The sequence below is a fragment of the Rattus norvegicus genome, chromosome 13, assembly GCF_021556685.1.
Source record: "Rattus norvegicus strain SHRSP/BbbUtx chromosome 13, alternate assembly SHRSP_T2T, whole genome shotgun sequence".
Taxonomy (NCBI): Eukaryota; Metazoa; Chordata; class Mammalia; order Rodentia; family Muridae; genus Rattus; species Rattus norvegicus.
The window spans coordinates 103,451,821-103,475,324 of record NC_141546.1 but is presented as its reverse complement, the minus strand read 5'-3'; the positions used below and the strand labels follow the sequence as shown (position 1 = coordinate 103,475,324).

General features: G+C 44.3%; 1 protein-coding gene across 5 annotated transcripts in view; it reads left to right on the top strand.

Annotated features, from left to right (window-relative positions):
- Window positions 1-23,504, top strand: part of Kcnk2 (potassium two pore domain channel subfamily K member 2) — a 197,297-nt gene that overhangs the window by 80,628 nt on the left and 93,165 nt on the right. For all 5 annotated transcript variants that reach the window (XM_087579913.1, XM_087579914.1, XM_087579915.1 and 2 more), the window contains 1 exon segment: window positions 15,379-15,496. In XM_087579913.1, the coding sequence (XP_087436039.1) occupies window positions 15,379-15,496 (118 nt within the window).

Genomic DNA, 23,504 nt, shown 5'->3' with positions numbered 1-23,504 from the left:
CTTTCCATACCTCTGCCCCTGCAGCTGAGAGGATCATCCACCTGCCTGCCTGTCATCATCTCTTGGGTCAGTGTGGTCTGAAATGCTCTTGAACTTGACATCCTGATGAGACTGAGGATGGACCAGCAGGCATCAGGGAGCAACTAGAGAACAGCGCTCGCTCGAACAGAGGTGTCTGGCATGTTTGCTGCCCTGATGGCTGTGAGATGACACTCTCCTATCAGCCAGAGTGCTGCCTGAGGGAAGGGTTTAATTGCACGTTTGTATGACAACTCCTGGACAGGCAACATGGGTAGTTCTGTCCCAGTGGCCTTGGTAATGTGTGAGGAGTTCTGTTAGGCCCTTGTCTCTCCACAACCTGGAGTTCTTATTTTAAAAAGTGTTTTATATTAACATATGTTAGTCACGCATAACAGGAGCTTTATGGTAACCACGTCATTCACGTGTATAGAATGGGTGTATAATGTATAGGTCGTATATAGTAAAGGGGATAGTTTGCATTCACCTCATTACTTCCCTCCCTCCTTCCTTCCTTCCTTCTGCTGATCATCATCTTCTCAGTGAGTTCCCCCTGTACTTTTTGTCACATGCATGCGTGTATGTGTGTGTGTGTGTGTGTGTGTGTGTGTGTGTGTGTGTCCATGCCTCTGCATGCTTTTGAGACCCATGAGTTTCACCAAGGTTGCTCCAACCAGTTTAGTATTTTCAAGACAGTGCATGGCTGGGTGTGTGTTAGAGAATGGCAGGGAATCTGGAGGGAAGCTAAGAAGCTCACATCACTATGAATTACAACATTAGGGGATGCTGCTTGTGTATTGCTTTTGCTGTCTCGATTTTGTGACACTGAGCCAGTAAGCCTATGAAAGAGTTTCCAAGGCTACCTGTTCTCTGCACAGTGTTAGCAAGGCACTGGGAAAGTCCTCTCTGGTGTGTTAAGAAGCTGTGTCTGGGATCTGAATGCTCAGAGGCTTGGTAACAACAGTGAGTCAGTCAGCTCCAGGATGGTGGCCCATAGACATGTCCCTGGCAAGACTGGCCAATCAACACTAGAATCCTCTTCTAGTCAGGGCTTGGCTTTTACTGATGACTGGTTTGGCTTGTAGGAATTTTGTAGATTCGAATACAGATTTTGCTAACAGGTCCACTGTCGTTTGTCATGATGTGGGTATACACACAGCCCCAGATTCTCCACCTCCACTGCGACCTTTCAGTTATGTATTTAAGAAGGATATGGGCGAAGCCATTTGTTTATAAATTAGAGAAGATCACTGTCATGAAGAAACTTGAGTAATTTCTCTAAGTATTGTCCCTTGGTAAGCTTTATATGGAGATCAGACACTCCTTCTGTTTAAGCTTTGGCCTGGTGTGGATATACAGTCTAAATGGTAGAGACCAATGACTTTATGGGAAAAGCAAATATAATTTTCCTAATTTGAGAAGGCAGTGCATATCATTAACTGCCAAAGTAAAGCTCCCTTTGTCACACCTTAGATTAATAATTAATTCTCTTCTTCTTTATTTCAAGACAGGGTTTCATGTAGCACAGTGAGTCTGGAATTTACTATGTAGCTGATGTTGGCCTTTAACGAGACTCTTCCTGTCTCCAACCTTAAGCACTGGGATTGTAGGCATGTGCCACCACACCCTACTTATCTGACCTTATTTATTTATAGCAGTTTAAAATGTGTGTGTGTGTGTGTGTGTGTGTGTGTGTGTGTGTTATTGCAGTACCCTGTAGACAAAATATTGTAAAAATATGTTCTTAGTTCAGTCACCCAGTTTCCTTTCCTACCTGTCCAAATCCTATTTTGAAGACAGTGGTTTTAAAAGCATCTCCTAGATCAATACATGACTACAGCCTACCCTGTCTCTCCTTCTAGAACCCTTTCTTCCTTGCTGCTTGAATGGCCTCTAGCTGCTTTTTTCTTGAGTGTTCTTTGCTTTTCTGTTTCTTTCTTCTACTTCCCCTTCACTCCATGTTTCCCTTTCCTTTTGTTAACTCTACCACACACAGACAGCTCTGGAAGGTGGCCAGGAAGATCATGTTTAGCATTCCCATAAGTGTTAGTATCCACACAGTGACCTGGCATCTGGGCAGATTGGGAGAATGTGCATCCGGGTGCCTCTGCCTCCTCTGAGCTTTGTGTGCGCTCTTCTGACTCCTTCTGGTTTGCCAGGACTCCACCAGACTTAATCTTTTCTGGTTACATTGTATCCATCTTGTTGAGTGGTTCAAATTCAGCCCATGATTTCTATAAAGCAACTTTTCACTCCACCCCTGGCACTCAGATACAAATGGAATAAATGTATCTGAATGTATCCAGTGTAAATATATTACTGCAGCTAATTAGGAGACACCCATAGTATTAAAACTCAATCTTAGCATCCTGGCTCTCCAGTGGCAGAGGCAGGTAGAACTCTGTGAGTTAGAGGCCACCCTAGTCTATATAGTGAGTTCCAAGGCTGCGAAAGGTACAAGGTAAGCTCCTGTCTCAACAAAAGAGCTAGGAGCTGATGAGATGGCTCAGAGATTAAGAGCCCTGGCTGCTGTCCCAGAGGATCTCAGGTCAATTCATCACACTGCATGTTGATGTACCACTGTCTAGCTCCAGTTCCAGGGGACCTGATGTGGCCTCCATGGGCACCAGGAATCTGTGTGTGGTGCACAAACAGGCACACAGGCAAATAATACCATACATAAAATAAAATTAAAAAAAAAAAAACTTTGAAAGGGAGTAGCTCCAAAGACTTCAAAATGCTGAGAACATGAGTATGCTGTGTGGCAACAGGTGAGGAAGGATTTAAGAGCTATGGATGCTAAAAAATAAATATGCGTATGCTGTAAAAAACACTCTGCTCTAGGGACTAGGAGTTAATTTTCCTTTCAGTATTCTATTTCTGAATATTCATTAACTCAATATTATTTCTATGATTAAAAATCCTGGGTTGGGGATTTGGCTCAGTGGTAGAGCGCTTGCCTAGCAAGCGCAAGGCCCTGGGTTCAGTCCCCAGCTCTGGAAAAAAAAAAAGAAAAAAAAAAAGAATAGAAAAAAAAAATCCTAAGTACACGTGACCAGAAATGTCAGCTCAGGTACTAACAGTGCATCTGTTTCTTTCTGGCCCTTTGATGGACGGCCCCACCCCCAGTCCTGTTGTCCTGCTTTGGGTTTTAAAGTTCTGTTTCTACTAATAGGAGTTCAGCTTACACTTCAAAGGGAGTGCTAAACATGCTGTGTGCCTCACTAGCCTGCATAAAAATAGTTTTGACCTGCAAATGCACAATCCCTAAATAGAGGGGAAGATGTGAGGAGACAGCTCAGAGTGGCGCTTCTGAGTCTGCTGGACAGAATTCTCCTCTTGTAGTGGTGCTACTCTCCCCAAGTCAGAAGACGCAGGGCTTCATTTTAAATTAAAAGGCTTAAATTTTGGCATGCCTTCTTCCTTTAACGCCAATTTTAAAAACAAAATATAAAATATATTTTAGCTCAAGTTGTTTCTAGTAACACTCAATAAATTAAAAGATTATATTACCCTTCTTATAAAATCCACTCTGGGGAAACCTAGAAAATGCACATTTTTCTAATCCCTGCATTAGTATGATTTAATGATCCATGTTTTGTATTCACAATGCAAAAGTAATTGCATTTACATAAAATCATAACTATTTTATGGAAGAAAGGGCGATTGATATAGATTTCGCACATGTAATGTTCATCGGTACCTAGAGAAGATAATTTGAGTGCGGGATATAACACCGACATTTCTATTTCTTTTTAAAAATTATCTATGTACCTCATTTTACCCCCTAGGACTTGAAGTGGGATAGACAGACGAGTGCCAGGCCCACATGACCATGCATCTTCTGAAAAACAAAGTTTCACACAGTGATCCACAAATGCACTTCCACCGTTAGAGGCTACATATGAATTAGAATGGAGTATTTGTTGTCAAGTCATGAAGGTACAATTTTAAGATGGGTGATTGTCTTAAATATCTAATGTATCAAGTTTTGTCAGGTATGTGCATAAATTGGACACATTTTGAGTTTCCAATCAGAGTTGAGTCAGTCAGAATTCCCAGGAGGTAACATTCCCGGTGACGGGATTTAAGGGAAAGTAGCTTTAATTCAGCAGCAATGGACGTCACACCAGAGAGAAATGCACTGCCTTTACGATCTGCACATTGAAATGCTAGTTCTATTCTTTGTGTCCACTATTAAGGTGAAATCCTGCATGCCACAAATGTTCAGATATTAGCAATTTTCTATCTTTTAACTCGGTTTTCATTAATTATATCAACTCAATGCTCAGCTCTCACCTCGAAGGGAATGGGAGAGAGCTTATTTTAAGATCATGGGTGAGCGATCACTGGCAGGAACCACTGTCAGATTCCTCCTATAACACATTCTGAAGGATAAGTGCTTTTATATTTTTAAATAGTTATGAACAAAGGAAAGTCATGGGAACATCAGGTAGGCAGTTTGAAGCAAAACAGGGAAATCTAATGTATCAGGTCTCTGGGACTATCTGAAGATTCTTTGGCTTTGGATTGGAGGGAGCTGGTGGTCTAATGAGCGAGTACATTTCAAAGGCCTTTGGCCAGCAGTTGAGATGACAGGGAGGTGATCAAGAAATGGCTGTCAGAGAGCTGGAGACAGGCAGAGATAACTTGACTGCCAGATCTGGGTCGGTTGGGACATTCCAACTCCTCACGGTCAACAGCTTTAATCAACTCGTCACGGCCACGGAATCTTTAACACAGATGTAGCTTACTGATGGGACCTTGGGTTCACAGTTGCAACATTAAAGAAAATGTCGCATGCTATGTGGTGTCAAGACACCATCTGCTCCCACAGTGGGTCTTCAGCGGGTCGAGCACTTTGGCGGAAAAGCCATCCCTATCAGGAAGCCCAGGAAGTACCGGAATACCATGAAAGGACAAAAGCAGAACGTGGGTTTAGCTCTTGAGTTATCCTCAGGGTGTGGCACATGTGCCCTGGGGTAGCTTTGTCAGTGCAGTGGGATGGAACTGTGGCTCCACTCGCTTGCCTGTGGCAGCCTGAGGAGTTTCCTACCTTTTTAGGGACCTCAACCCAAGTAAAACCAGATCCTTGGCTTCCATATACAGGGGAGTTGGGGTGAAGCAGTGTGAAGAAGAGAGGGGGTTTATTAAAGACATTTTGATATGGGCAAGGGTTACTGAGAGGTGGCTTAGTGGTTAAGAGCACTTGCTCCTTCTGCAGAGGACCCAGGTTTGGCTTCCAGCACCGACATGGTGACTTACAATCATCCTTAATTCCAGGTCTAGGAGATCTACGACCCTCTCTTGGCCTCTGTTGGCACCAGGTCCATGCTCAATAGGAAGAAAACAGGCCAGACACTCAAACTTGGAAAAAAAATAAATCTTAACAAAAGATATTTGATGTAAACCTTTAAGCATGTTTGTTAACAAAAGAGACACTCAGGGAAGGGGCCAGGCATGTTCAGATGAGGGTGTAGCCTTTCCTCAAGGGAGAGCTGCAGATTACATGTGTTGGTGTTAGCCCTCAGTGTCCCATGGAGGCTCTCCATCTATATCTAAGAACACTGAGGGGTTTCTGGTGAGTGTGGCAAGGACCTTCCCCTAATGAGGAAAGATTTCAGGGGACCAATCACTGGATGAGGAGTAGAAGGGACGTCCAGGTCGGAGGGGGAAAGAGAGGAGGAGAAAAGAGAGTACTGAAGAGGAGGGAAGAAGACGGAGGAAGAGAAAGATGACCCAGATTCGTGTGGTTTTAAATAGTCACAGGTAGCTCTGAATATCTTATAAGGGATGGCTAATTATGGGACAGTTTGTCTTATCTAGGTGGGCAGTTTATATCAATATCAATTGGCTCATTGTGTGGATGTTTTATGGGGGTGAGAATTTACTGATATAAACCTAATTGATAACTTACAAGCCTCTAGAGTTTTGATTTTGTCAGGTTACTGGGAATTGTGACAATAACCACAAGGGGCAGTTGGCTCCATGGGGCTGGCATAGGAGCAACCTGCCAAGGGAACTTAGTGAGTCAGGTGGAGACATTTCTGGAGCTCTGGGCCAGAGAGTTTGCTGAGATGGGAACACCCCGCTGCTGCCATGTGTCCCACCAGTGCCAGCGCTAGCGTGAGATGTGTTCTTTTTTTATTACTCCCACTACAGGTGAGAGTCCTAGAAATTGCAGGTTTTCATCTGGGAAGAGAGAATGGCCTTGAACAGTTGTTGACTGTGCTGGAGTTCTTGCTGCTCCTTGGTCAAGGGGTTTCAACAGGACCAGAGGGCAAGGGGTCTCTGTAGTTTTCCCCAACTTCCTCTCCCACCCTTGTTTATCACGTAACTGTAAAGACACATACTGCTGCCCATTGGAGGAATCTCATTCTGTTCCGTGTATCATGGCTGGTGAAGTAGCTTTGTGCAAAAGACTGCTGCCCTGGGGTTGGGGATTTAGCTCAGTGGTAGAGCGCTTGCCTAGCAAGCACAAGGCCCTGGGTTCGGTCCCCAGCTCCAAAAAAAAAAAAAAAAAGACTGCTGCCCACACTGGAGGGGTACCTCTTGTACCGTTGCTGTCTATAAAGAACATTCTAAACAAGTCTGTCCAACAAATTTAGGAAGTGGGTAATCCACTGGCACAGTCCTTCATTGGTTCACACAGTCCATGCAAGGTCTCCTAGGCTCTTCCACCACTGCACTGTGCGCTGAGGGTCCAGGCCTGCAAAGAACAAGGCCCCTCCTGCTCTACTGTCTGGGAAATGCAGGGCCTTTCAAAACACTTGGCTTTGTGGTAAGATGGCAACTAACACAGAGACCCACGGCTGGACGACTTGCAGAGAGTAGAGACTGTGGAGCACCCAGCCCTGGAGGGATGTTTTTACCATCCTCCCCTCAAGACTCAGGGGTCAGTGTGGCAGAGGAGGTGGACACAGCAGAAGAGCCAGAGGTGGATGGCTCTAAGAAAATGATGTCTGCACCACACCAGGGCTCATAGCAGAGGCTGTGGCAGTATGCATAAGGCCTACGCAGTCCACGTAGACAAAATCCCAGCATGGGGAAGTGGGAGGGGAGAGGGGAATCGGGGAGGGGAGGGGGATGGAAGGGAGAAAGAGGAAGGGGAAAGGGGGAAGGAAGGGGAAAGGGGGAAAGAGGGGAGGGGGAAAGGGGGGAAGGGGGAAGGGGGAAGGGAAAGGGGAAGCAGACACAAAGCCCCACCCCTAACTAAGAAGCCATAGGCACTCGATACCAGCTGGGAAAGGGAAAATCAGTTTCTCCAGTGGAGTGACACTGGGTATATCAGCCAATCTCCAGGGCAGCCCGGGCACAGCTGCCAGCACAGGCAGATTCTGTGTTGCTTGCTTGTTTGTTTGTTTGTTTCTGATGTTTTTTTTGTTTCTTTTCTTTATCTTTCTTTGCTTTTCTTTCTTTTTTGTCTTATTGGGATTTTTTTCATTTTCCTTTCTTTTTCTGAGGGAGGAAACAAAAACCTATAAAGTTGGGTGGTTTAGGGAGATGGGGAGGATCTGAGGGGAGTTGGAAGAGGGGAAACAATATACTCAAAATACATTGTATGAAATACATATTTTTAAATGAAAAACTTTAAGATAGTTGCCACAGTGTAGAGTTAGGCTATCATTATGTTTGCATGTAGCCAGAGGTGAAAGACAAGGTGAGGCGTTTAAGGACCTGCAGCCTCTGGCCTCAGTGTCACATGTGACTGTGTGCGCCTGAGGAATTGTGATTATTTTATGCTGTGACAGTAAATCACAACGGCACCTGGGATCACCTTCTCACTAAGCTGTGGGTGGCTACAGTGTGTCATTTATTTCCTTCAAGTTTGGCTCCCTTCAAGGCACTGTCAATGTAACTTGGTCCCTTTTACAGACAAACCTCTTAAGGTAGCAAAAGGCTCCCACAAGGAAGTAGTCATACATGACAGACATCTGGAGGGAGAAAGCTTTTGTTAAGGGACTGTATTACCATACAGATACCAGAATAAACGATTTTACCATTGTAGCAATTTTTTAGAAACAGTGTCCGTTTTAAAAAGGAGGAAACGAGAGCATTCCTGGGTCTGTGGAAACCGTTCTCTGGGCATCACTGATGCAAACTCCGAAGTTAGCACCTGGCTAACAAACAGGGCAGACTTTTCCGTTAACATTCTCAAATTGGGGTTGGAGTGACCAGGAGGGCTCAGTGGTTAAGAGTGCTTGCAGTTTTTGCAAAGGACTTGGGTTCCCAGCATCCACGTCATGTGCTTCACAACTGTCTGTAATTTCAGTTCCAGGGGAGCCAGAAGTCAATATCTTCTTCCAAACTCTGTGAGCGCCAGCACACAAATGGTACACGTAAACTCACACAGGCACACAGCACACAGGCACACGCGCGCACACACACACACACACACACACGAATAAAACATTAAGTCTTTAAATATGTATAAATTATTAATACAATCCTCCTTTTAGCATTTTGGATGTGATGGTATTTAAATGAAATACTAATTATGACGTTTACAGGGACGATTTATAGAAAGCATTCAGGTCATTCTGCATTGTTCTGGGAGGCACGAGAGTCTGAGTATTGCAAGAAAAAATGAGAATAAGGGGCTGGAGAAATGGCTCCGAGGTAAGAACGTTTGTTGGGTTCTGACGCTGAAGGTCACGGTCCTCCATGTCTGACAGCTCCCTTGAGCACAAGATGGACAACTCCCTTTTCTTCCTGAGGCTTCCTCTTCTCTGTCTGATCTGGGCGGCCCATTGTCTCCCACACCCTCTCTCTGAGGAATGTCACACAGCCTTGGAGAGATTACACGTTCAACTTCCTTTGTCCTGATAAGAACCTGTCTAGCCAGCACCTGGGGTTTATGGAATGCCTCTCCATGCAAATGAGGCAGCCAATAGCACATAACCGCCCTGGAAACCCCTCCCTCCTTCCCCAAACTACATAGCTCTTGATTCACCCTGAACAAAGTTGAGCTGCCTCTCTGAAGCTGATCCTGGAAGTCTGTCATTTCCTTCTGAACCCTGTCCTTAGACTCTGCTACCTTTGTCCTAGGGGGCCTGTGGCCAACAGCCCCTGGGGAAATCATAAGGACCCGAGTTTGGATTCCCAATACCCATGTACAGGCTGAGTGTGTAACGGTGCAGCCTGTGACCCCAGGGCTGTTTGGGGCAGAGATGAGGGGATCCCTGGGGCTGGCCGCCAGTCTAGCCAAAACTTTCTCTGACCTCTGCATATGTAGATACAGGGGGGTATACGTGCAACACAGGCATACACGCCAAAAAGGTGCAACCAGATTTAGGGAGCACTTTCGCTTTTCAATTTACAGCAAGACCAGTTTAATGACTTTTCAGGTCTTTAAAGTCTTCGAGTCTTTTGAGGAATAGCCACTTAGGGTACTTCAGGACATGAAAGTCCTTTATCACTGTCACACATCTCTGACTACCAGTTTCCCTCTGGATTCTCAGGATGTGCTAACCATGAGTACGGAGCAGAGACGGTCTCACCAGTGGGCAGATGGCCTTGCTATATTAACGTTTTACAGCTCAGGAATGAATACAAACACAGTCTCACTCAGGCTCATTGATGCTAAAGCCAGCATTATCACAGAGACCAAGACTCTCTGTCATTAATGAGTAATTGCCCTTGTCATTCCTTGAACTACAAGTCTGGACTAGAGCCATGTGCTCAATGTCTTTTTTGTGGAGAACACTTTTTATGCTCTTTAATTTCTTCTTATTTATTTGTTTTGTGGAGTTAATCTCATATACACCAGCTAGTCGAGGTTAGCCTTGAACTTCTGATCCTCTTGCCTCTGCCTCCTGAGTGCTGGAACAACAGATGTGCACCACCAGCACACCCCAGACCTTACACTGCATTCATGAGGTGCTGGGGGGTAGAACCCAGAGCTTCAGGCATGCTGGGCAGTGGCTCTACCCACTGACCCACCTTCCCTAGGCTCCTCGGTGCATATTCTGGTCTGTGAACTGGTGATCGGCAATTTTGGTGGGACGTAAGCTTGGAAGACTGTTCTTAACTAACATTGCACAGACATAGGTCTTAGGGTAGATAAGTGTGATGTTGTGTTCTCTTCATGTTAATCCAGCCCCCTTGTAAATTACTGATGTCACTGAGTAGCTCACAAGACTTAGTAGAAAAGTAAGCTTTAAAGCTTAAATGTTTATGCATGTATGTGCTATGTGTACATGCATGTGCATGTATGTGTGTGCATATACATGTATGTGCATGTATATGTGTATGTCCATATGTGTGCATGTGTGTCCATGTGTATATGTGCATGTGTGTTTGTGTGTATGCCTGTGTGTGCATGTATGTGTGTATATGTGCATATGTGTGTGCATATTTGTGTGTGTGCCTGTATGTGCATGTCTGTGTGGTTATGTGCATGTGTGTGATGTGTGTGTGTGTGTATATGTGTGTACACATGTGTATGCATGCATGTGGAGGCCAGAGGTTGACACCGGATGTCTGCCGTGATCACTGTCCATCTTGCATTTTGAGACAGGGTCTCTCAGTGAACCCAAAGTTCATTGATCAGCAAGAAAGGCTGGACAATCTCTCCAGTTTCAGTGTATCTTTATTTTTAAGCTATGCCGCCCATTAATTCACTAGAACCAAGGGAATATGGAACAAGAACTCTTTGTGCGATTTGTGTTTAATTAGCATCACTAATTTATTTCTTTACTTCTTATGTACCTCGTACTGTTGTCCCTATCTTAAATACTTTCAAAGACCTGCTTAGCTCAGCTGAGGCAGAAGTGTGCATCCCAGAGGTGGATCACTGCCAAGTGACCGATGCTGCCAGGGGTTGAGATTCTGGACACAGCCTCCAGCACTGCTACAAAGCACAGTCACTGGCTTTCCCAGGCCACCTGCCGCAGGAGACGAGCCTGGAATGCTCTAGGACAGTCACACTGCATCCCTCACTAAACTTGCCCAGCAGGAGCTTGTAGCCTTCTGATAAGATTTTGTTTGCAAGACATTTTAAAATTTTATTCTTATTTTTGGGGGTGTGTGCGTGTATAAGTGCAAGAGCCTGTGACGCTCACAAGAGGATGCCAGGTGCCCTAGAGGTGGATGAGTCCTAGGCAGTTGTGAGACAAGGGCCATGGGTGCTGGGAACTGAACCAGTTTCCTCTGCAAGAGCAGCAAAGGCTCCAAACCAGAGTCATCTCTCCAGCCCTTGTTTACCAAAAATATTTTTTAGAGTTTTATTTAAATTTTAAAATTTTGATTTATATTTATTTTATTATTTATTTTACTTACATATAAATGTTTATTTCTACATAAATATATTGATAATATATTATTTATGCTCTAGAATTATTTATTTCTATTTTAAAACTTGTTCTCAAAAAATATTTAAAGGACGTTTGTTTACCAATACTCAATATATTTAATGACCCCGTCCTCTATTTGTTGAGGGTTTTGTATGAGAAAAACACTGCTTTCATTGTTCTAATTTAACTTTGCTGTGGGATTCCAATGGAAAAGAAGAAAAGCAAGAAGGCAGAGTTACTGAGAACCACAAGATAGATAGATAGATAGATAGATAGATAGATAGATAGATAGATAGATAGATAGATAGATAGACAGACAGACAGACAGACAAACCGACCGACCACTGCGGGGAAGCAAGCTCTCCCCAGGTGGAGATGGATCTGAACAAACACAAACAACTCAGAAGCTCAGTGCTAAGCAGTGGTTCTCCAACTTGCTACCTAGGAACTTCTCAGATCTATGACAAGGTCAAATTGATCTTCATTCGAAGAGTTACTTGATTACATGTCTGTGTATGGTTGTGTGCATGTGGGTGCAGGTTACTAAGGGGGCCAGCAGGGGGCGTCAGATTCCCTGCACAGGAGATACAGAAAGTTTGTGAGCTACCCCAGGTGACTGCAAACTAAACCCAGGTCCTCCACAGGCGCCTCCGTGATCTTAACCACTGAGCCATCTCTTCAGCCCCCAAAGTAATTTTCTTAGTGTCATGAGGGTGTTTTGTCTTTTGTGTTCTGTTTTATTCATGTACAGTTTTCTGGGGTTTATGGGATGGGCTACCCCGGCAGATTGATTGTAGAAGTCAATTAGGATACATCTCTCTTGTGTTGAGCCAGGTATTAAAGATATTTATAAAATTAGAAAGCTGCATCTCTTCTTACTACACATTGCAGTAAAAAAAATCAATATGCAAATTTAAATATAAATATACAAAAGTATACTTTAAATCTAAATTATATGTTTTTATATTTTAAATATAAAAAGTGTAATTTTAAGTAAACAAAACAAAAGCTCACTGGTTTCTTCAGTACTCGATGAGACTATATATAAGGTGGTTCTGAGACTAAAAACTCTCGAGGACTGATAACTCAAAGGATGAGAAATATACACTTGTGTATTCAGCACTGGCTAATAATTTTTAATCTAAAACAGAAAAAATGTAAACCCTCTAAAAGTGATCACATAGGCCTGTGGGGGACTTAGAACAACACCCCAGGTGTGGTTCCTCGATGCAGTAAAGATTTAAGCTGTGGCCATGGTAGGAACTCTGGGTCGTTATGGGACTCTTCTTCTTCCTTTTTAGAGATTTCATATATTTTTAAATTTGTGAGTGATTTGTGTGGGATGAGAGTCTGTGTAAGAGAGGGAGAGGGAAAGAGAAAAAGAGAGAGAGGGGGGGAAAGGGGGGAGAGAGAAGGAGAAAAGGGGGGAAAGAGAGGGAGAGAAAGGAAGGGGAGAGAAAGAGAAAAGGAGGTAGGAAGGCAGAGGACAGGAGAGGGGGGGCAGGCATACTGGAGTATTATAGAACAAGAGCCAAGGTCTTTATATCCTAGCCTTGAACTCTCAATCTCCCTGCTTCTGCCTGGAGTTATAGGTGTGCATCCCACTGCGTGGAGGAAAATCTAAATATATTGGATTCATGAAAATGAACATTTGCATAAAACTCAAAGAACATGGTTTTTATTTTGTAATTTTGTCCATGCTTGCTGCCGGGGATAGAACCCAGGCCTTAGCGTATAATCCAGCTACACACCCAGTCTGCTTCCCTCCCTCCCTGCCCTCCTCCTCATTCTTTCTCTGACTCTCCTCCCTACATCCCCTCCCCCTCCACTTCCTCCTCCTCTCCTTCTTCCCGTTCCTCCTCCTTTTCTTTTAGTTTTGAGGCAATACTTTGCTAATTTACCTAGGCTGGCTTTGAACTCACTTTTAAGCTCGGGTAAACCTTGAATTCCCCAACCCTCCTGGCTTAGCCCTTGGAGTAGCCATCTTGGTTGGACAGGCTCAGCAGAGCATGTCTTACAAGACTGATAAAGGTGGGAAAACTACATTGTCTGGTGCTGAGAACACACAGCTGGACCACACGAGCAGAGCTTCCCCAGAGCTCCCTTCACCGCATGCTGTGCGCATGTTTGTGTGGGACGCCTGTTTCTGTTTTTGAAATGTAACCCAAAATACTGGCACCCAGTGTTATTTATGATAAAGAATGGAGTTTAAACATTGTTTTAAGTGCAGTGAAGATAAAATGTTACTCATTTAGGGTGATTGCTAAACCTTTGTATGTTGTTGAGCAATAGTCCAAATAGAGTCTTCTAGACAGATAATGGCTATTTTTTTCCACCCAGCATTATAAAATATTAATAATATTTAATATGGCTGATTTATTTCCAGAAATCTCTCCTGAGGAAATATTTAGAAACAGGGTGGGATATTTAGACACAAATGCATTCACAGAAGAGTATTTAGTAATGAAGTTGTAATTTATGACAGCAGGAGTCTATGTGTGCTAGACTATGATAAATTCGAGAATAGCAAAGAAAAACACATGACTGATATTACCAGGAAGGACATTATTAAATAAGTCTTTAATATTGTTAGTCAATGCACAGTTTTTCCTTGGTCATTACCAAGCTATGATTAAATAAGTGTGGAGAATACAACATATAACTTAGGTTACGGGTCTAACTATAGAAGAAGCATATTGAACCAGAGTTGGTGGTGTGTATCTGTGATCACCACAAGTTGGGAGGCTAACGATGGAGAGTTTGAAGCTAGCCTGGGCTACAGAGCAAGACCCTATCTCAAGAGAAAAAAAAAAGTAAAGAAAACGCCATCAGAAGTATATGCCTCAGTTCGTTAACAGCGAAGTGTCTGTGTTCTGGAAGAGTGAGGTTTTTTTAAGCCATCTTTTTGGCATCCTTCCTTATTTTCCTAGTTTTGCTTCTACCATGGCCATGTCTTACAAAGTAAATGGAAACACCAAGATCCAAAGTGATTTCGCACACACACGTGTGGCCGTTCCAATCTATAGATTGGCCCCCATCGTGACAGCTGTGAAACGAGAGTGCAACTCTACTCTTAGTTGCTCGCTTGCTGTCGGTCAGCGGCCGGAGGAGCAGGGTGCCCTTTAATCTCCCTTCGCTTATAACTGTGATTCCATTGTAAACATGCGGCAGCATCTTGACCTTTTTCCTCGCCCATCAGACGATTCCCGAGTCCATTCTAAAACCTGAAAGCTAAGCGATAAAGTGCGCGCTCTCGCTCTCTCGCTCTCGCTCTCGCTCTCGCTCTCTCATTGCGCAGAAACGTATCATCTGGCTATCACAGTGCGTCTCTTTGGCTACCTATTTCCTTCTGATGAAATCTACCTCATTCGTACTCCCAGAAGGGATGGCCTTGCCATCTCTCAGTCTACCCCTTATGTGGCATACACAAGGAGCATGCAGAGATTCCCGTGGTCCCCATGAACTCTGCTTAGGATGGCCTTGGGTGATTCTCATTCTCGAAGAATTTACTAGAAGCTGTAGAGATGCAAGGCATCTAGATCTGAGAGAATAGACATAGAGAAGTGACAGGTCACTGTGGTCTGTCTCTTCTCACCTCTGTTTCATTAGATCTTTTAAAATATGCCATTGGCTCATATGGACAGCTCACCAAATACCCGAATCATAGACATGTTAACGAGGCTATCATGGGTTATTTAAATCTAGTATGCGATATGGTATTTAAATCCGCAGCCAATCCACGCTGTTTACTGGAGAACAGTGCTATACTCGGGTGCCGGCTCAAGCCATGCTACCAAACATGGCGGTGGAGGTGCGCGCATGCGTACTATTAGACGCTCCATACCAATCCACGCCCTTGCTGTGAAATGTAAGATTCTCATGATTTAAGTGATGTCATGTTGTCGAGGATAAAGTTTTGATCTCTTAACACTTTTTAAACAGAAAAACATCAAAGACTTAAAGTCGACCCGTGTGTTTAAGTTGCCGTGCCCGGGGCGGGGGGTTGAGATGTTTGACAACGCTGTGTGATTGACGTGTACTGATAAGTCTCTTTTTAAACTTGCAGCAAATAGTGACGGCCATAAATGCAGGGATTATCCCCTTAGGAAACAACTCCAATCAAGTTAGTCACTGGGACCTCGGAAGCTCTTTCTTCTTTGCCGGCACTGTTATCACAACCATAGGTAGGAGACGACGCCTTTTCTCTTTTCCTCCTGGTAGAGTTTGGGGCCTGACATTCACCCGTTCAAATCTCCCTTTTTAGAGTGGGTCAAAACCGTCTGGGATAGAAAACTAGGTTATAGTATATAGAGATCTGAATCAAATGTTTGAATGGAGGGAAATCAGCAAACTGGCGGTCGGTTCTGAATGTGGAGCTAAGCTTAAACTCTATACCTGTGAAACTCAGGAGCGATATGGTGGCAACATATGATCAGTGAGAATATATTGTCATACACCAGGATTGGTTTGAGATCACCATCCTTGGTGACTTCTTCGTTCATGTACTTCTGCCCCTGTCCCCCTCCATAGGTTTCTTATCTTCAGTGTGGCAGTATGACAGGACTTGACTCTGGTTTTGACTTTAATGTGGTTATTCGATGTTACCTCTCTCAGTTTATAAATGTTACCCTCCCCCCTTAGCCGAGCACCTGCTTAAATTGATTGCTCATGAGTTAGGATTACTTCAGGGCGAGGTGTCTCCATGTCATGTTTTGACAGCAGCATAGATGTATTAACTGTGTTAACTATGACCCCAGGCAGGACTCTGGGTGTCTAAATCTCATTTCTTTTTCTCTACAACATTAGACATATGGTTGCAATGGAAGCTCATGCTGTTTTTGAGCTTGTCCTGGGTGTGCCCAGCACTTTAGTGACAGCAGAATAAATGAACACAGTCCTCCCTCTAGTAACCAGACCTTCAATGCTGCAGAACTTTCCAGGAGATTTCTGTGCATATCCTGTGCCGAGAGCCACCCTCACCATTCTCCAAGGTTGGGTGAGGGTTCCGACTTTCTGGTTCATGCAAGGGAACGTGCTAAAGCCATGACTTTTGAAAGTAAGGATACAGATTCATCACAGTCACCGATGCATTTCAGAGGAGGACAATACATATAGGAGTTCTCCTCTCATGGGAGGGTCTGAGACTGAACGTTTTGATTTTATTGCTGGTTGATTGCCACCAACAAATTATAATTGAGTGCACTGCTGAGATACAGTATTGGGGTCCCTTATGAGCACTGTTAGTACCTTTCTGTGACGGTGGTTTTCCGTGCTGGTGTGCCTTTCTCTGGAGATCAAGAAATGAGGCTGATGCCAACATTTCCACCAGCGCCATCAAAATTTGTGTGGCTGTGAAATCTGGAAGAATAGCAGCCTTGGTTCTTAACCGTAATAGCAGGTTCTGTTTGAGGCTTAGACATGTTGGCCATTTCTACTATGGAAATGACTATTTATTGTGTAAACTACTTAGAGTCTGTGAGTGTGCTTGGGGAGGAGGGGGGGTAAAAAGGAAAACAAAAAGGCCCAAGACTGAGCGAGAACGGTTTGCTCCTGTCCAAGGATAACCTCGGAGTTCACATCGTAACTCATTGTACCGCTAAATTATTTTGCAAGAGACGCAATCATTATATGCCCTGAGGTCTGCACTGTATGTTTATAAACAGTCTCGGGTTTTTTTTCCTTGAATCCCCAAATTCAGAAAGTTTCACAGACATATACTTCAGTGCATGAAGATAAATAAACCATTGTCACCAGCCCCACCCCCAAATTATAGCCATTGAACACAGAAGCTGGTTATTTGGGCTACTTCAGAAGCTGCCTAGGAGCCCTGTCTTTCTCTGATCCATCTCAGGTTATAGCCTATGGTGGCTCAAGCCACTCTGAGTCACCCCTCTGAGATCTTTTACTTCATGGTCCTTCTTACTCCGATGTCAAGGCCATCTTCTCCGACCTCGGACTAGATGAAGAGGTCAACCAGGGTAAAAACATTGGTTTCTTTTTTAAGTATCCATGTGACAGCCAGATTTTGCATCTGTGCAACTCAAAGGACAAATATCAGTGTGTTGTTCTTTCTCGAGTGACCCTTCTCAGCCATGGCGGCTGCATCCTGCCACTAACCGCACTGCTCCTTTTGAAACTAGGACTTGGGGGAGTTCGTGCAGGTGACTTGCAGTGTCTTGGGTAGGGTGTCCTGTGAAGGTGGCGCTCTGTGCAGCCATGTGGGCTGCAGATGTCCGTGGCTTGTCTAACTCACATTATCAGTTTCAGACGCAAATTCGAACCAGGAGGCCTGTTCATTGGAACGATGTTCCAGGGAAGATTTATTATGCAAAGCGGCACGTTAAACTTTAGGCCCAAATTTAAGGAATTGCTTCCCAATTACTCACCCTTTCTGAAGTCGGAGCCTTCCAGCTTCCCCAGACTTTATCCCACAGCTGCGCAGATGCTGTTTGTCCGTGATCATTCTTCTTGATTCTTTCCCAGACCCTGCCTCTAGCCCACCCCTCACACAGTTGCCTCTGCTTTTAAAGCAACCCCAGACTTGACCAGCTGATCACCTTTCTAGCTGCTACTGATTTGGTCTAAACTGGTTTTGCTATACATCCCTTTCACTGAAGAGGCTCACTCAGGCCCTCTCTGTGTTTTCAACGCTGGGAGAAAAAGTTGGTGGAAAAAGCCCCAGCCCCAGGCCTGTTGTTGCTGGTGATGCCAGGTCTATAAAGTCAGGGAGTTTTACCTGTTTGGTTTCCCCCCTCCAAACCCCCAGTTTCTGAGATATACTGGGCACTTAATGAATTTAGGGGGAGCTGCAGAGGTGGCTTGAGGGTTAAGAGCACTTGCTGGCTTACAGAGGATGCAGGCTGGGCAACTCGCAACTCCTGCAACTGGTTTCCAGAGCTCCACTCGCCTTTTCGGAGTCCACAGGCACCTGCACACATGCGGTGCACATGAAATCACACACACACACACACACACACACACACACACACACACACACTCACACACACACACATACACACATACATACTCACACACATACTCACACGCATACACACACATACACACACATACACACATACACACATATACACACATATACACACATACACACACACTCACACACATATACACACATACATACACATACACACCCATACACACACCCACACCCACACACATATACACACACATATACACACATACACACACATATACACACATACATACACATACACACCCATACACACACATACACACAGATACACACACATATACTCACACACATACACACACATACACACATACATACATACATAAACACACATACACACACATACTCACACACATACACATATACACACATACATACACATACACACCCATACACACACATACACACAGATACACACACATATACTCACACACATACACACACATACACACATACATACATACATACACACACTTACACACACATACTCACACACATACACACACATACACATACACACATACTCACACACATATACTCACACACATACATACACATACACACACATACACACACATACACACACATACACACACATACACACATACATACACACAGATACACACACATACATACACCCACACACATACATACACACACACATACTCACACACACATATACACACATACTCATACACACATACTCACACATACTCACACATACACATACACACATACTCACACACATACTCACACATACACACACATACACACACATACTCACACACACATACACACAGATACACACATACATACACACAGATACACACACATACATACACCCACACACATACATACACACACACATACTCACACACACATATACACACATACACATACACACATTCACACATACTCACACATACACATACACACATACTCACACACATACTCACACATACACACACATACACACACATACTCACACACACATACACACACATACACACATACATACACACAGATACACACACATACATACACCCACACACATACATACACACACACATACTCACACACACATACACACATACACATACACACATACTCACACATACTCACACATACACATACACACATACTCACACACATACTCACACATACACACACATACACACACATACTCACACACACACATACACACAGATACACACACATACATACACCCACACACATACACACACATACACACACATACACACATACATACACCCACACACACATCCACACACACACACCCATACACATATACATACATGCACACACATACACACATGCATACACACAGATACACATACACATGCATACACACATACGCACACACACACACACACACACACACACGCATACACAGACACACACATTTAGTTTTAAAAGAATGACTCTTACAATTGAGGACAAATAGGCGGTGAGGTGAATTGGTGTGAGCCATGGCTCAGTGGATGTTTTCTGACACTACACTGATAGCTGTGACACTAAGTTCAGGGCATGTTCAACACATCTCATCAAAAGCTGTCTCAATCGTGCATTTATTTATTCTGTGGATGACAAACGCCCTATCATCACTGTTGTCATAACTCTAAGAGTCAGTGTCCTTGGCCTGAGCATGCACAACAGAGAGTCAGGCTGGTTGGTGGGCAGATAAACCTGGCAAGGTGTGTCAGGCTCTATGAACTAAGACCGTTTAATGAGAGCCCATGGGGTACTTCACAGAATACTGCGGTAAGTGGGTAGGCAGGAAGTGTCATCCCAAGACCGGAAAAAGAGTTCATGATTTCCAAGGTGGATGTATATGGATGAGAGGATTCCAGGCACAGCAAGGGGGAGGGGTGAAGGTAGAAAGCTTTGGGTCTGCAAGTCGTCTGAAGTGGTGGCTGATGGCGGGGGCGGGGCTCATCCTGAGGCTCCTGTGACTTGGTGCCAGTTTAAGTGGCTAATTTTGGATTCTTGCTGCTTTCGCCACCATTGGGAGCTTAAGGAGGGCACGGACACCGCTTGCAGCCTCATTGCAGAGGTAAAATTCATACATGTGAAGAAGCCAGGGGCGTCACACAATCCTCACTCAGAACTGGGGTCACGGTGTGGTTACAAGTGGGAAAGAGAGCGTGCCAGGGCCGAGGACGATGGGCCCAAGTTGGACGTGCACCGTGGATTTGAACCATACTTTGAAGCAAGCACTGTGTTTCTGCTGGTGGAAGGGAAAAGCTGTCCCGTGAGGTATATCAAGCTGAAACCCAGTCAGACCATCAACTTGACTTGGTTTGGGGATGAAGAGGTAAACACCCATTATGCAGACCCGAGGGTCATTTAAGGGTACACATAGTAGGAAATGCTAACTGCTGGAGGTGGAGGGGAAAAGGCAGTTGAATATAAATTGATATTCGAGGATTTCGTACCTACCAAATAGAATAAGACATTGATTTCTTTTTAAAACTAAAGTGGGAGATGGCAGTGGTGTTAAGCTAGGTACATCTTTCACGGAGAAGGTAACTAGAGGCTGCTCCGGTTGACGGAACAATCAGGAAGTTGGGACTGTGACACATAGGGAGCCACAGGCCACCATGGAGCACAGTCTCGGATGTCAGGATTCAGTGAGGGAGGACCAGAGGGAGACAGGGCTTGACAGAACTAGATGGGGGATGCAGTGTTCAGGCAGTAGACTTGTAATTCATCGAGAGCTAGTGTTGATCCTATTCAGAAAACCGAGTTTAAAAAAAATGGCCACGGTTTTAAATGCTGTGTTATTTTAGGAAGCTTCCTTTTAGCAATTTATCCCCCTCCCCCCACCAACGTTTATCTCTTCCTTTATTTTGGTTATGCTTTAATTCTGCTGGCTCAGTCATGTTACCTTCTGGTCATTGCACTGGGGTAAGAAAGACCAGTGACAAAAGAGGACGCCGATAAACAAGGCAGGTGTTTGCAGTGAGTGCTGCCAAGGATCCTGAAGTGTGATCATGGAAACCAGAGCAGGGAGTGGGTGGCTGTTCCACAGAGGCTGCCGCAGAACTCTGAGGGGGCGACTGCATCTGAAACCTGAGGGATGAAAAGAAGTCAGCTATGTAAAGACAAGTGAAAAGACGAGTTCAGTCAGAGGGCAGAGATCCCGAGTAAGATGGGGTCTTGCGTGTTCAAGGAATGAAGACGTACCATGGAGCAGACCCCGGAGGTCTGGAAGAAGGGACCTGGGAGAAGGCATGGAGGTTCCAAATAAGCAGGAATCAGAGTGTGTGGGACTCAGGGGGGTCATAAGGTCCACTGTGGAGTGGGAACCACTGCAAAATCTCATCAAAAGAGTAGGGGTTGGGCTAAGGAGATAACTCACGTGGTAAATACGTAAAGTGCTTGCTCTGCTAACAGGAGGTCCTGACTCACGGTCCTCTTTAGTTTACCATCCCGGGTTTACCTTTCGGTCTGAGTAGAGTAGCTTTCCTTTCAGGGACACCTGTCACCTTTACAGAGAATACTCACTTTCTGCTACCACAGTATTGAGAATGAGTTCAGCAATGTGGGCCCTACGGTTGGGTGGTATCTGTATTTTTCTATAGTTTTGAGTCATGGGCTTTCTATTTGATTTTACATGGCTTGCATTGTTAAAGATATTATGATACTGATACCAAGCTTGCTGCAAACTTGTATTATACCAGTTTGGAATAGCATTTGGCTGATGATAAAAAAAAATTGGGGAAAGAAGGAGGAGAAGAGGAAGGAGAAAAGGAGGAAGTAAAAAGCAGGAGGAAAGGAAGGAAGGAATGAAGTAAGAAAGGAAGAAAGGAAGGAAGGAAAGAGGAATAAAGGAAAGGGGGAACAAAGGAAGGAAGAAAGAAAGGAAGGAAAGAACAAAGGAAGGAAGAAAGAAAGGAAGGAAAGAACAAAGGAAGGAAGAAAGAAAGGTAGGAAAGAACAAAGGAAGAAGAAATAAAGGAAGGAAAGGAAGGAAGATCTAAAGTAGTTTTATCAAGCAGTTCTAGATAAAGAGGAGGAAGAGGAGGAGGAAGAGCAGGGGAGAAAGTGGAAGAGGAGGAAGAAGAGGAGGAGGAGAAGGAGGAAGAAGGAGGGAAAGGAGGAGGTGGGGGCAAGAAACAATGTGTTTTGGAAATACAGAGTGTATTGTAAACTGTAAAACCTTTTCTTTTACTGGCCTTTGGCTGGAGTAGAAAACTATAAACTAACTCTGAGGAAAAATTCCCAATGGTTTGTGTTCCATATGGTGGATACAGAAACCTCTACCAGTGTGTGGAGATGAAGGGCCCTGAAGCAGAGGTGTAGAATTTGCCACAGACCCTCCCAAGAAGGTGCAATGCCCATGTCTGTGAGTGTTGAGTGCTAACTGACTACGTCAGCACACTCATGTGTCTGTGGCATTTCACCAGCGGCTGAGAGAGCTGCACACTGGATGTTTCAAGCCTATTTTAAATGAAAGTTAAGGTTCTTCAGGCAACTTAAAGATGAGTGATTTTGCAAGCAGAGTTCTAACTTGGACTTTTATATTTTTAAAATAACTTATTAAAGAGGATATTATTTAAAAAACTTGGAATACCGGTATTGTTTTATTACATGTGGAAGTACAGATGAAATTGTTTTGGGTCCCTGGCTCTATGACTCTTCCCTACACTAAATTAATGAAAGTAAAACTCATATAAAGATTTAACATAAGTCCTTCATATTCAAAATCTGCGTGCAAGCTTAATGAATTATCTGGAGGAGGAGGAGAAGGAGATGGAGAAGAAAAGAAGGAGAAAGGGGAGAAGGAAGAAGGAGAAGGAAAATAAGAGGAAGAGGAGGAAGAAGAGAAGGAAAAGAGGAAGAAGGAGGAAGAAGGAGGAAAGAAGAGGAAGAGGAGGAGGAGGAGAAGAGGAGGAGGAGGAAGGAGGAAAGAAGAAGAGGAGGAGGAAGGAGGAAAAGAGGAGGAGGAAGAAGGAGGAAAGAAGAAGAAGAGGAGGAGGAGGAGGAAGGAGGAAAAGAGGAGGAGGAGGAAGGAGGAAAAGAGGAGGAGGAGGATGAGGGGAGAAGGAAGAAGAAAGAGGAAGGTGGAAGAGGAAGGAGGAGGAAGGAGGAGGAGGAGGCGACCACCCCCACCCCGACCCTACCACCACCTGTCCCAGAAGATGCCCTGGTAGAGTTAGATTTGTGGAGTCCAGAGT